The 15,024-nt window shown below is 41.4% G+C and overlaps 1 protein-coding gene across 1 annotated transcript in view; it reads left to right on the forward strand.

Annotated features, from left to right (window-relative positions):
- The first annotated feature begins 650 nt into the window (after nucleotides 1–650).
- Nucleotides 651–15,024, forward strand: part of LOC149449541 (cytochrome P450 3A9-like) — a 46,428-nt gene continuing 32,054 nt past the window's right edge. The window contains exons 1-4 of the mRNA XM_089693116.1: nucleotides 651–839; nucleotides 4,618–4,711; nucleotides 9,819–9,871; nucleotides 10,395–10,494. Coding sequence (XP_089549242.1) covers nucleotides 769–839; nucleotides 4,618–4,711; nucleotides 9,819–9,871; nucleotides 10,395–10,494 — 318 coding nt within the window. The 5' untranslated portion in view covers nucleotides 651–768. The remainder of the gene's footprint in view (nucleotides 840–4,617; nucleotides 4,712–9,818; nucleotides 9,872–10,394; nucleotides 10,495–15,024) is intronic.

The following is a 15,024-nucleotide window of genomic DNA, read 5'->3' on the forward strand; positions in this document are numbered from 1 at the left end:
TATCTTTTGTTTTAATTTATCTATTCCTATATATGCTCCAATATTGAGATTCTGTAATATTAGAGTTAGGACGGCACTTTACAGAGAAACCTTGATAAGGCAGTGCAGCTTTTACATAAAACTTTTGTTTTTAACAAAAATTGATAGACAGTGATTGTTTTTTTTTCTTGCAGGCTAGTGGATAAGTCTACTGGAAAAAAAAAAAATTTTCTTGTATGATTGTATTATGCAAAAAATGGAGGCCAGTGTATTTCCATCAGCAAAAGGATGGGTATTTCACCAACAGACCTTTGGACAGAATGTAAACTATACAAACTATACTGAAAATATTCCTGCAGACAAACACTGATATAATAAGACAAAATGCCTAAAAAAAATGCCCATATGATTCTTTTGTTCAGTGTAAAAAATATATAACTATGTATTTGATCGCATTTATATAACGTATGTATTTTGGCTTTTAAAAGTACTATTGCTTTTCCATAGAATACATAAGCTTTCACGATACAATTCTCTTATTTTCTACGATTGTTGCACAATATCTTCACTTGGAATGTATATACATGATATTTATCACATTCTAGCACTGCCTTCTGCAGCCAACCCATGAGATCATATGACTGCTTTGTGAGACACAAAGGAAGTTGCTGGGTTTGACAATAAGGAACTAGAAAGCAGCTGTACATTGTACTAGGACACAGAAAACAAAGAGGTAGGGTGAAAGTAGCAAAATCTGACATTCAGAACAGTGGAAGTCGTAGAAGAGCCATGAACTTCATCCCCAGCTTCTCTTCAGAGACATGGATCCTAATAGCTTTATTTTGGGTTCTCTTTTTAATGTGAGTATAATATAGTCTGACACTGTGTACAATATACACACTAGCATGGCATACGTACAAGGAGCATGATTTTGTTTCAACATTATGTGTATAAACACGAGACCACATGCTTCCTATACAGATACAGGTTTACCTAACATGGCCTGTGTGTTTTATAACTTAAAGTAGATGTTGGGCAAATACATTTCTCATAATGACGTGATTTCTTAAATTAGGTAACAAAGTTCAGGAATTAAAAGCGACTTGTGACCTGTCTTGCAGGCTTCTATTGCATTATATTGAATGGAATGGAAGAATGAAAGATGTGTTGCTATAAAAGGGTATGTAATAATGACATGTAGAAACACTGGGCTATTTCACAGTCACGGGGCCTGGGGAAAAAAATGTTGGATAGCTGATTGTGTTGCTAGGTATTCACTATATCTACTTCCTGACACACCTACTGTATACATTGCTAGGCTGAAAAGAAATGCATGTGTTCCCAGGTTACTTATAATATGCATTGGCTGTTATGAGCTGCATAGTGTCTGGAACACAGATTCAAGAATAACAGCATTTTATTTCTGGGTAAGGGTACAGCTATGCCCCTTATGTCTTTTTACATGCGCCAGTCTTGATTGCTAAGGCATTTAATAAGGTATTTGAATAACCTTAGAGGTGACTGGCAGTGCATGTGCCTTCTCTAGAAGAAGTGGGCAAAACATGACAAATGCCCCATCAGAATGGACCAACACTGGGGAGACATATTTGGAGGACTTCAACAATGCATTTCCAGTGGTGTGAATGTAGTCACAAGCTTTGTGTGAAATTCACAAAACCTGTGCAACATTTTGAATTTTGTGTGTGACAAATTCACGTAGTTCTTCATTGTGACACCTTTACTGTCTGTCCCTATTTTGGCGACAAATTCATAAAAATTCAGATTAATGAAAGATTCAATTTCAGTGAAATTTATAGAGTGTAGAAAATACTCATTAATGAAACAGATGTTACAACTTGCAACATATTTGTGTACATGTCCATAAATTGTATATGTAGGAATATGGAGGCTCTCAAAATTTATAGAGTTAGGACTGCAGAAAATACCGGGGTGCCGTGAAGAGGATCTACAGCTTACGCATGTATTTGTAAATGTGTGCAAATTAAACCCTTGTTTTTAATGTGAACTGTTAGACAGGATAATACGGTTGGTTGCAAGCTGGCTGGTAAGTTTAGCAGGGAATTTTTCTTTGTTGTTGTATGACGTGTCGCCCTTCCATGTGCTCCTTACTGCAAAGGCCAGTTATAAATTGGGGCAGCTACCATTTTTTTTGTACTATTGATATACTGGTGAGGGGCACACTGGACACTTTAGCTGCCATTGTGTTAGATGCTGGATGTCCAGTGTGCCCCGTGCCTTTAAGGAGAGGTGGGCCCCCTCCAGGCTCACCTACCCTCAGTCTATCTATTATTATGCATGTGCTTCTTCTATGGAGGCTCTCAAAATTTATAGAGTTAGGACTGCAGAAAATACCTGGTGGCTGTGAAGAGGCTCTGCAGCTTACGCATGTATTTGCAAATGTGTGCAGACTAAACCCGTTTTTAACAAGAACTCTTAGGATAATTTGGTTGGTTGCAGGCTGGCTGGTAAGTTGAGCTGGGAATTTTTCTTTGTTGTTTGACATACAGCCAATACTAGGACTTTTATATGAATATGGAATAGTAAAAGTAGATAAACATATCAAAACCTGAAAACAAAAATGTTTTACAGCCCTTAGATGTGGTGGCTGCATTTGTTTTAATTTTTCAGCTTAAATGCTTTTAGCAGATACAAATACTTGTTGCTCTTGTAGGAATGGTAGTGTCCTTGTCTCATTCTGTGAGCTGCAAAAGAAAGCACAAACATCCTTATCTTGTGGGAGCTACTAGTCTCATCAAACAACCTTGTAAGGAGATTAGCAAAGGCAGATATGTTTAAAGTCCAGTCTGTGTGAAAACCATGATTCCTTCTATAGACACAGTGGAGAGATGAGTGTATATATGACAGGACAGGAAGTGTGTTCTTTGCATTATTAGCTGATAAAAATAAAGATAACAAAAAGTCGGGAAAAAAAGAAAAGGAATGCAGCCACCACATCCAAAGACTAGAATGCTGATTACATCATTTTTGGGGGTTTTATATATGCTTTAATGTTAGCTAAACTATGAATATCTATGCTAGATTTTGGCATTTTGCAATAGTAATACAAACTGACGCTAAATAGTTTTTGTTTTTGTAGTATTATATATACAGTGTGTGTGTGTATATGTACTGTATGTATGTGTGTGTGTATATATATATATATATATTTTTTTTTTATGTGTGTATGTTTTGACATGGGAAATGTTTAGCTCTCATGGTAGATGTAGGTGTCTTTATAAAGTGAGTTCACTTCTTCAGTCTAAACTGTGCTTAAGGGCCTGGTAGCCCACTTTTATTAAAAAGGGAAAAGCAAAGCAAACGTTCAACACCAATGGATTGCCTACGCAAGGGTTCCAGCTTCACATAACACAGTATCAACTAAAATGTTGAGCCACCTGGTTCTTCAGTCAGCAGAACCACTGTCCCCTACCATGGGCTCCATAGACTCGCTCAGTCTGTTTTTGCAGTACGTCACTGCACAGGCCCCACTCCTGGCCTCACTTGATACCTTGCATCTCAAGCTCCTCCATTTCACAGGGCCACATGGTTTCCCTTGGTCTTCTCTGTGGACTTGCTAGTCACTTCAGCGTTCTCAGTCTCTCCGAGCCCACGTAGCTATCCTGACTTTCCCAGTCCTATGGGGAAGAACTCCACCCAACATAGGGTTTTGTCACTAGAATGTCACCCTTCTTGGCTGGAGCATGGTGCTATCTCTACACTCTGGCTCTCTTTCCAAGTGGTAGCAACTGCCCTGAGCTATGCTCAGATTTGGCTTATAACTATCCTGCATACCTGTGCACTCACAAAGGCTGCCAGCAACTAGCAAAGTTCAGACACAGGATTAAAAGTTCCTTTCTACCCAAGGCACTTTGGAACCTTCAAACTCTAGGCCCCAATCTGGAATTACAAAACCAGGAGAAAAGGAGAAAGCTTACAGAGTTGGAGAGAAAGCCAGAGTGTGGAGACAGTGGAGTGCTCCAGCCAGGAGAGATGTCATTCTTAGGAGAAAAGGTCCTATGTTGGGGGGGACTTTTTGCCCATAGAAGTGGAAATGTCAGGACAGCTATGTGGGTCTGGAGAGAACAAGAAAGCTGTTCAAGAAACGAGTCCACAGAGAAGACTGAAAAGTCATGTGTTCCTTAGAAGTGGGCGAGCCTGGGGTGCAAGGAGAACCCTATCCATGAGGTCAGGAGTGGGGCCTGTGCAGTTAAGTACTGCAAACACAGATTGAGGAGCCCATGGTTGGGGAGACTAAGGTGAGCAGCACTTCTTCTGACTGATGAGCCAGGTGGCTTGACATTTTTGGTTAATACTGTTTTATGTGGAGTTGAAACCCCTGTGTGGGCAACCGTTGGTGTTGGAATTTTGCTTTGCTTTTTCCTTTCTAATAAACACATTTAAACACTTTTGGACTGAAGTGAACTCACTTTACAAACACATCTACCATCAGAGCTAAACATATCACAAGTAGTGGAGAATGCAGACAGGGTCTCACACTTTCATTTATTTTATTATTTATTTTATATATATATATATATATATATATATATATATATATATATATGTGTGTGTATTATTTGTATATAAGTATATAATATATTTTTTATTTCTACTCAGTTACGGTGTATGGCCATATGGAATATTTAAGAAGCTGGGAGTTCCAGGCCCCTTTCCAGTTCCATTTATTGGAACATTTCTTGGATATAGAAAAGTAAGTTTGTGATTTTATCAGACCCCAAATTCCCAATCTTTGTCTACCTATCACATTTGCTGGTATAAAAAGATATGAAAAAAAAACACCTGGCTGATAATATTTATTGGCATGCATGTTTAGGCAATAGATTACACATAGGCAGGGTCGGTGCTAGACTATTTTGCGCACTCGGCAAGTCCAGCTACTTGCGCCCCCCCCAAAAAAGAAAAAATAAACTAATTTTTTAAAACAGTAGAAAATATTCAATAAACAAAACATGAAATTGCTAAATTTCTTTTAATTTGCAAAAAAGGGTGCCATAAGATACCACCAGCACCAATATTAAAGACAATATCAGAGTCATGGACAGATATTTGTGGCTGGCAGTGGCAGGGTGACAGTTGCAGTGAGTGGAGGATGATGGGTCCACACTCTGACAGATCCCAGGCTGGAATTCCCCAGGCAATGTGGGAGATAAAACGCTACAACAGCAGGCAGCCTAGCCCACACACACAGAGAACACCTGAACTGAGCAATCTCACACAGTGACAGATCCTACACAACACACCACCACCAACACTGACACAGATCAGCAGGCACTAGAAGAGCAGGCTTTGGAATCGTGATGAGTCACCACTCACTGACACATTGCACATGTGATGGCCGGCCGCGTCACAACCACACAGACACAAGCAGTAGAGTCAGACATTACCTACCTCCACAGGTGCAACTCTGCCTCCGCTGATGAATGGGAAGAGAAAGGCTGGAACTGCACAGTAATCAGCAGCTGCCAGCCGGCTTGCAGTAAGGGACGGAGTCTGGGAGGAGCACTGGAAGGAACCGCAGCTCAGCTGCTACACTGGCCCCAGACACCCGGCATCTTCCTCTGTCCTTTCTTCCTCCTCTCTGCCGCCCTTCCCCTCAGCTGAAGGATCATTCATGACATGGCGGCTTCCCACACAGAGAGTGCCCACCTGTGCAATGCCCAGGTGCCCCTAGGTGGCAGTGCATGCTAGGTGGCTGCCTAGTTTGCTAGTGGAAGCAACCGCCCTGTACATAGGTAATATATATAGAGAGAGTAGTGGCTTTGGCCATTTTATGTTTTAGAAAAACTTTTTAAGAATAAAATCTCTGGTAATTATATCCATGTGGTGCTAAATGAAGGGCCTCTTTAAAAGTCCAGCTTCAGCCAAACAATTTTTTATTTTGTTGTAGAAGAGTTATAGCCTCTTTCAGGTTTTTATTGTCTTTTATGTCCCATTTGGGCATATTTCCCTTCACTTCCTATCAGGAAAATAGAAACATAAACAGTTGTTTTAAGGGCCCATATTATGTAATAATTTTAACACCAGTTGCCAGGAGTCCACTATGGGCATTCATGGAGTGTATTCCCTGTATGCTTCTATGTTGACTAATTGTGATCTTAAGCCGTATCTCTCCGGTTTACTAGTTTGACTGTACTGATCTATACTCTTCGTACCTGTCACAACAAAACTTTAAACAATGTATAAAAAACATAAACAGAAATGCCAGTACCCTCCAGGGAACAGCCTCATATACTAGTATTCTTGTATGAAAAATATAGCAAAAGAAAAAAGGAGGGCACCAGGTCAGTGTAGGTAAAAACAGAAAACTTTATTTTCAGATGACTTACATCTAAGACACCTTCGGTCAGTATGCAGGATGTGATGTGTATGCAGACCAATGAGACCACAGTTCTCTCGGATGATAAAGTCGATGATAGCTGCATAGCCTGAGATGGAGCCGCTCTTGGACTAAACGGTATTCATGATGTGACAGGTTCTGAAACGCGTTGCAACCCGCCCACTCCCCATTCACGGCATCTGTTATGGCACCTGTCACATCTTCCCCTTGCTCGGCGGGAACACATGGATGAACTCTGTTTAGTCCATGAGTGGCTCTGTCCCAGGCTATGCAGCTATCTTTGGCTTTACCATGTGAGAGAACTGTGGTCTCCCTGGTCTGCCTACACATCACATCCTGCATGCTGACCGAAGGTGTCTTAGATGTAAGTCATCTGAAATTAATGCTTTTACCTACACTCACCTGGCACCCTCCTTTTTCTTTTGCTTGTCTTCGAAGGATTCCCCACATCCTTGGCGAGGAGCTGCCGGTCCTATTGCATGTGCCTTGTTCTCTTAGTCCACCTCTTCCCTACTCTGCTCACCCTATGGACGTATTGATGTTTTGACATACCATTGTCATATCACCCACTGTGCAGTCAGTTCAATTTCCTTACTTATCCATTATTGTGTATTCATATATTACTATCTAATTCATTCATTCAGCACTGTTCATTGTCTTGATGATCATTGTATATATACCTGTATGAAAAGTATGCTTATATAAATCTGAATAATATGTAACAATGGTATAACAGACCCAGTAAATCCACTGGAAACTTGTATGCATCAAATAGTATGTAGGAAAAACACCCTTCTACACTTAAATAAATGCAAAAGTCCAGAGATTGTGGAATACACATACTGATATCTGGCAAATAATGTTTATGGACATACAGTGGATATAAAAAGTCTACACACCGCTGTTAAAATGTCAGGTTTCTGTGATGTAAAAAAAACGTGACAAAGATAAATCAATTCAGAACTTTTTCCACCTTTAACCTCTTCACGCCGGCTGCACACAAATGTGCGGCCTCCCGGGGTCTGGGCCTTGACGCCGAGTGGGCGCACATTTGTGTGCAATTAAGAAAAACCTATGTGCTGAGAGCGCACACCCTGCGTGCTCCCAGCACACATGTCCGGTACTCACGGAAAGGTCCCGATCGCCTCTTTCGATTGGGAACTTTTCCGATCATGTGATGGCGAATCACGGGGTCCCATGACCCTAAAACCCTGCCCCACCTCCCGGCTTCTGAAACCCTTAAAGGGCCGGGAGGCGTCGGCGCCAAGGGGTTAATGTCACCTATAAATTGTACAACTCAGTTGAACAACAAACTGAAATCTTTTAGGTGGAGGGAAGTAAAAATAAAAAACTGAAATAATATGGTTGCATATGTGTGCACACCCTTAAACTAATACTTTGTTGAAGCACATTTTGATTTTATTCCAGCACTCCGTCTTTTTGGGTATGAGTCTATCAGCATGGCACATCATGACTTGGCAATATTTGCCCACTCTTCCTTGCAAAAACACTCCAAATCTGTCAGAATGCGAGGGCATCTCCTGTGCACGGCCCTCTTCAGATCACCCCACAGATTTTCAAATGGATTCAGGTCTGGGCTCTGGCTGGGCCATTCCAAAACTATAATCTTCTGGTGAAGCCATTCCTTTGTTGATTTGGATGTATGCTTTGGGCCGTTGTCATGCTGAGAGATGAAGTTCCTCTTCATGTTCAGCTTTCTAGCGGAAGCCTGAAGGTTTTGCCAATATTGACTGGTATTTGGAACTGTTCATAATTCCCTCTACCTTGACTAAGGCCCCAGTTTCAGCTGAAGAAAAACAGCCCCAAAGCATGATGCTGTCACCACCATGCTTCACTGTCTGTATGCTGTTCTTTTGGTGATGTGCTGTTTTTGCGCCAAACATATCTTTTGGAACTCTGGCCAAAAAGTTTAACCTTGGTTTCATCAGACCATAACACATTTTCCCACATGCTCTAGTGAGTCTTCAGATGTGTTTTTGCAAAATTTAGCCGGGTTTGGATGTTTTTCTTCGTAAGAACAGGCTTCCATCTTGCCACTATAGCCCAGACATATGAAGAATAAAGGGAAATTGTTGTCACATGTACCACACAGCCAGTTCTTGCCAGATATTCCTTCAGCTCCTTTAATGTTGCTGTAGGCCTCTTGGCTTCACTTGATGATGACTGTCTTCACTGTGTTCCATGGTATATCTAATGTCTTGGAAATTCTTTTGTAACCTTCTCCTTACTGGAATCAGTATCTTTTAACAATGAGATCCCTCTGATGCTTTGGAAGCTCTCTGCAGACCATGGCTTTTGCTGTAGGATGCGACTAAGAATGTCAGGCAAGACCTACTAGAACAGCTGAACTTTATTTGGGGTTAATCAGAGACACTTTAAATGATGGCAGGTGTGTACTAACTCCTATTTAACATGATTTTGAATGTGATTGCTTAATTCTGAATGAAGCTACATCCCCAGTTATAAGAGGGTGTGCACACTTATGCAACCACATTATTTTAGTTTTTTATATTTTCTCCCCCCCCTAAAAGATTTCAGGTTGCTTTTCAATGGAGTTGTACAGTTTATAGGTCACATTAAAGGTGGAAAATTTCTGAAATGATTTATCTTTGTCTCATTTATTTACATCACAGAAACCTGACATTTTAACAGGGGTGTGTAGACATTTTATATCCACTGTAAATATAAAAACAATAATATGAACAGTGCAATTCTGAAGTTTGTTTTTGTGCATCAAAATGTCCAGCCTCAGTCAGATTGAGTAGCGAAACTCTGAAGTAAATTAAATTGCACAATTTTAGTAGAGAGCAATTGCTGTATTTAATATAATTGCAAACAATTTCATTTCACCACAACACCATCCTCAGACATGCCAGTCATGCGTGTCATATGTCTGTATACTTTAGCAAGCCGGAGTTCCATCCAAGTGTCTGCACCACTAAAACTCATGACCAAGAGTCCATCTGAGATAGGCCGTAGCAGAACGGAGAAGGAATGGTGAGATGTGTGTCTGGGATTTGGCATTGCCAAAGCCTAGCAGCCTAAACTCACACCTTTTATCAGAAAGGTTTTCTCAGTGGCTCAAATGAATTCAGAATAAAATGTCAACAGGGACAGAGCTGGAAACACATGACCAACCAATGATTTAACCACTGTATTTGAACAGGGTTGGAAATCAACATTCCAGTGCATAATATTCCAACATACTGTACAGTATATGTTCCATTGCATGATATTACACATGCTACATGCTACAAAATTTGGACAGCAGCATCAAGCATAAACTGTAGGTTTCTCTGGTTGGCCAGTAGAGGCTTTCCTGATTGCCCAATAGTTTTCACAATGTCACAGAAAAAAATGTAATATTTTAGATTATCTATAGTATTATTCATCTGCGAATATGCATGTTTGTGTACTTATATGTTTGATTATTTTGCAGGGTGTGGTACAGTTTGATCTGGAATGCTTTAAAAAATATGGAAAGTTATGGGGGTGAGTTCAAATCTCCAGAATACACATTTTGTTTTCAATTAAATCACTTCCTAGTTGCGCTAATTATTTAAAATTATAACCAGTATTCACTTTCAGCTTTAAAGACATGAACAAAAGCCACATAGAGGCTGTTGATTTGTAAAATAACTCGGAAATCCTAGAACCTGGAGTATTGTGTTTAGATCATTTTCACCAGCACCTGTGGACAAGGGCTTGGGCACAGCCCTCTACTTCTGTTGCCTCACTTTTGGTCAGTGAGGATGCCAAAATTAGTTACAGTGTTAGTTACAGTGTGGAAGGAAGACCAGATGTCTTGAACATATGAGCTAGCTGAAACTTGCAAAATTGAGCACCCTGTACTTTGGGGCTTCTGAGGCACCCCAAGGCGCATATGACCATTCATATAGAACTTCTATGAGACTGCTAATACATGACTGGTGACAGGGCCAAAAAATGTATGTATTTAGCGGATCAAAAATGAATTGTTAGCGGTGAATAATGTCTGTTGTATATTGTCTTGCAGACTGTATGATGGAAGACAACCGGTTCTTGCAATTCTAGACCCTGTTTTAATAAAAGCCATTTTGGTGAAAGAGTGTTACACTAACTTCATAAATAGACGGGTAAGTGTCTTCGGGGTACATTCTTCAACAACAATTTCTGTCAAACTCCAGCAATATTACATTATGATGTCATTCTTTCAGCCTGTGTGAAAAATGGCATTACAAGCTGCATAATCACAAAGGTGGCTTTATGCATTTAAGACTTCCTGCCCATAAGAAGTACTTGTACATCCTTGGGTAGAAGTGGGTATACCAGGAGTCATGGCTCCAACTATACCTTTTTTTCAGCTGGCAATGTTCAACTAGGTACTGTATAAGCGATTCAAATGGCTGAAAAGCCACTGGATTGCATTTACATGTGGTGGAAGGTCTCCTCCGCCTCTGCCTTCCCTGGCTCTCCTGTTCCATTGGAGAACCTTGAACTGAAGCCAGCAGTTCTGCCGACTTACTATAGAGATGAATGAGGACTGGAAGTTCCCCAATCATCTCTCTATGGTCTAAGAAACTGGAAACAGAGAGGATGTTACTTCCGGTTTTGCTCAGATGTAAACAAGTCATTAGAGGCTTGTGAAAGCATCTAATCAAACTGATCTTGGGTTGGTCAGATGCTTTTAAGGCAGAGGAGAGATCTGGGGCCTAATAAACCCTATATGTCTCAGTAAAGAGTGCCTACTGCCCCCATGCTATCACAATGGATGTTGTTCATCTCTCTGATAGCAATAAAAGTGAAAAAAAATTAGATAGTATAAAAATATTGCAATGAAATAAATATAAAAATTAAACAAATTTTATGCACCGTCTTAATTGGTCAGGCTGGGATGACGTAACTGCTGTTCATGCACACAGGAGTTAATTAATTATAGCAGATGCTAGAATTGTACATTAAGCTGTGTATGTATCACGTAATACAGATAAAGTATCCCAAATTATTATGTTACAAGTTTGGAAACCATAAACAATAGTGAATTGTTCGATTGTTATTGGTAAATGTCTGCGAGCAATATCCATCTATACTATCGCCCATCTATACTGCTTTTAAAATCCACCTCAAACTGAAGCTGATTCATAAATATCAATGTTCTTATTGGTCATTCTTACTGCTTCAAAAATCTTTAACTCTGGTAGATATTACTGTGGTGTTTATTTTGCTCTTATTGTCTGACCCAAATTTATGAGCTGATCCTAATCTTTACAACTCTGCCTTCCCTTGTAGTCCTCCTTTGGTGTGAGAAGTTTGCCCTGCCAGCCATATGTCTCTGCTATGCATTCCTAATTGATTAATTGACAATATCCCCACCCAACTCAGTATAAATTTAGGCCTTTCTTAGGGGAGGCACAGCCAGGGGTAGCATTGGCAACTCTCATCTTGGATAAAGTATTCATTTTGGATTAAGTATTGAGCATTGCACTTTGGCTCTGCACTTCAGTAAATGCACAAAGCGAGAAGCCACAGCAGACAACTTCAAATACCAAACAGACTACAAGTGACCTGTTTCCCCATCCAGCTCTTTTAGCTCTTATCCAGTCTGCTTCTTCATCTCACCATTCTGTAACATGCACTCCCTACTCCTCCTTCTTACAGTTGTATCCTCTCTCTTCAAACTCTGTCCTTCACCCCACTTCTCCACCCCACAACTTATATATATCACCCTTACTCCTGTCTTCACCTTACTACTGTACTCATCAACTCCTGCTAATGCTGAACCCACACACTAATAAAACCTCCAGGACAATGGATCCTGCCCCTCCATATAAGTCATACTCCCATATTACCTCTCTCACCCTTCTGATTCTCTTAACATCTGGAGACATTTCCCCAAATCCTGGGCCACCATCCTTTTCCTTTGATCAACACACCCGGCACCCCCTGTCTTCTAACAGCAGTTGCAATCCACACAATCTAGTTACTATTCCTCTTCTTCCTAAACCAGCCTCCCCTCTTCCTGTGCCATCTGGAATGCCTGCTCTGTAACAAACTCACCTCTGTCCATGACCTTTATATCACAAACTCCTTTAACTTGCTTGCAATTACGGAAACCTGACTTCATGAATCTGATTTTCCCTCTCCTGCTACCCTCTCCCATGGTGGTCTCACTCTCCCAGGCCTAGTGGATGGAAAGGAGGTGGAGTTGGATCCTCCTATCCCCTCAAAGCACTTTTCAGGTCCTTTATTCATCTCCCTCTCCTCATTTGTAGTTCACTCTGTTCCTCTATTCTCTCCAGTTTCGTTAAGAATTGCTGTGATCTATCGGCCTCCTGGACCGGTATCAAGCTTCCTTGATGACTTCTCTGCCTGACTGCCTTACTTTCTCTCTTCTGAAATTCCCACAATCATTCTTGGTGACTTCAACATCCCTTGCAACCTCACCAACTTTCCTTTTCCTCTGATCCCTCACTTATTAGCTTCACTCTCTCCTTGGCTTCTTCCTCCTTGTCTTCCAACTACCGAATAGGTACCCATAGAAACCCTCACTATCTTAACCCTTCTCTTCTTTTTTCGGCAACAGATTGTCTCTATGACAAAATCTCAGCCCTGTCCTGTCCCAACCTGGCCACTTCTGTCTACAATAGTTCACTGTCATCCACCGTGGACACATTAGCCCCCCTCATTACACACAGAATTAGGCCCTGACTGCTACAGCCCTGGCAAACAGATGACTCAAAAAATGTAGCCATGCCCTTGAGCATTTATGGCATAAGACTAAGACCCAGCAAGACTTCAACCAATATAAATCTGCCCTTCAAAAATACAATTCTTGTCTCCACACTGCCAAACAGATCTATTTTATCACTCTCATTAACTTCCTCTCATGCAATCCCCGTCAACTCTTTTCTACCTTTTAACTCTCTACTTCATCCTTCTTTACCTCCACCCACTAACTCGCTAATTGCCCAGGAGATTGCTAATCACTTCAAAAATAAGATTGATACAATTTGTGATGAGATCTCCACTGTACAGATATCTCCTTCATCCTACACTCCTTGTCCACCTGCACAATCTACACTTCCCTTGTTTAACCCAGCTACTATAGAGGAGGTTGGTAAACTTTTTTCTAAAGCCCACCTAACCACCTGTCCTCTGGACCCTGTTCCCTCGCAAATACTATGTTCACCCTCTGGCTCTATCCTTTATTCTTTAACTCATATCTTTAATCTCTCCCTTTTTACTGGCATCTTCCCCAACTCTCTAAAACATGCGTTAGTCACCCCCATACTTAAAAAGGCCTCACTTGACCCCACAAATCTTGGCAATCTAAGACCCATCTCCTTACTCCCTTTTGCCTCCAAACTCCTTGAACGTCTTGTCTACAACCAGCTGAGCTGCCACCTTATTGAGAATAACCTTCTCGATCCCCTTCAGTCTGGATTTCGCCCACAACACTCCATAGAAACTGCTTTCCTATAACTCACAAACAACTTACTCCTTGGACCTCTCCGCTGCCTTTGACACAGTTGACTACCCCCTCCTCCTCAAAAAACTCTATTTACTTGGTCTCTGTGACTGTACTCTCCGTTGGTTCGAATCTCACCGCACCTTCAGTGTCACTTACAACTCTACTTCCCCCTCTCCTACTCCTCTTACAGTCGGGGTCCCCCAAGGTTCCTTGGACCTCTCCTATTCTCGATCTACACTTCTTCTTTGGGGCAGCTGATAGCTTCCCATGGTTTCCAATACCATTTCTATGCTGATGACACACCAATCTATCTCTCTACTCCTCAGCTCACCCCATCCATTTCCTCACGTATCACCAATTTACTAACAGACATATCAGACTGGATGTCACACCACTTCCTAAAACTCAATGTATCCAAAACTGAGCTCATAATATTTCCTCCCCCACGTGCCTCTTCCCCTGATTTCTCGGTCAGGATCAATAGCACCACTATCAACCCATCGCTGCATTGCAGGGTGCTAGGGGTAACCCTTGATTCTGAACTATCCTTTCAGGCCCACATCCAATCCCTGTCCAAAACATGCCGCTTCAGCCTCCGCAACATCTCCAGAATACGCCCCTTTTTAACCAATGATACCACAGAGCTCCTAATTCACTCCCTGGTTATCTCTCGCCTCAACTACTGCAACACCCTCCTCCTTGGCTTACCTTTACATAGGTTATCCCCCCTCCAGTCCATGATGAATACTGCTGCCAGGCTCATCCACCTTATCAACCGCTCACTGTCTGCTACCACTCTCTACCAATCTCTCCACTGGCTTTCACTCGCCCAATGAATAAAATTCAAAATACTAACAACTTACAAAGCCATCTACAACTCTGCCCCCAGCTACATCACCAACCTGGTCTGAAAATATCAACCAAACCGCTCTCTTTGATCATCCCAAGACCTTCTGCTCTCTAGTTCCCGTGTCACCTTCTCCCATGCTCACCTCCAGGACTACTCCCGAGCTTCTCCCATCCTATGGAACTCTCTAACCCAATTTGTCTGGCTATCTCATAATCTATCCACCTTTAGATGATCCCTGAAAACCTTTCTCTTTAAAGAAGCCTATCCTGCTTCTAACTAGTAAACTGCCATTTATTTCCTCCATCAGCTCATCCCCCCACAGCTATTACCTTTTTGTATCACTCA

The sequence above is a fragment of the Staurois parvus genome, unplaced genomic scaffold (assembly GCF_062004578.1).
Source record: "Staurois parvus isolate SC_StPar_1 unplaced genomic scaffold, SC_StPar_1.0 ptg000613l, whole genome shotgun sequence".
Lineage (NCBI taxonomy): Eukaryota > Metazoa > Chordata > Amphibia > Anura > Ranidae > Staurois > Staurois parvus.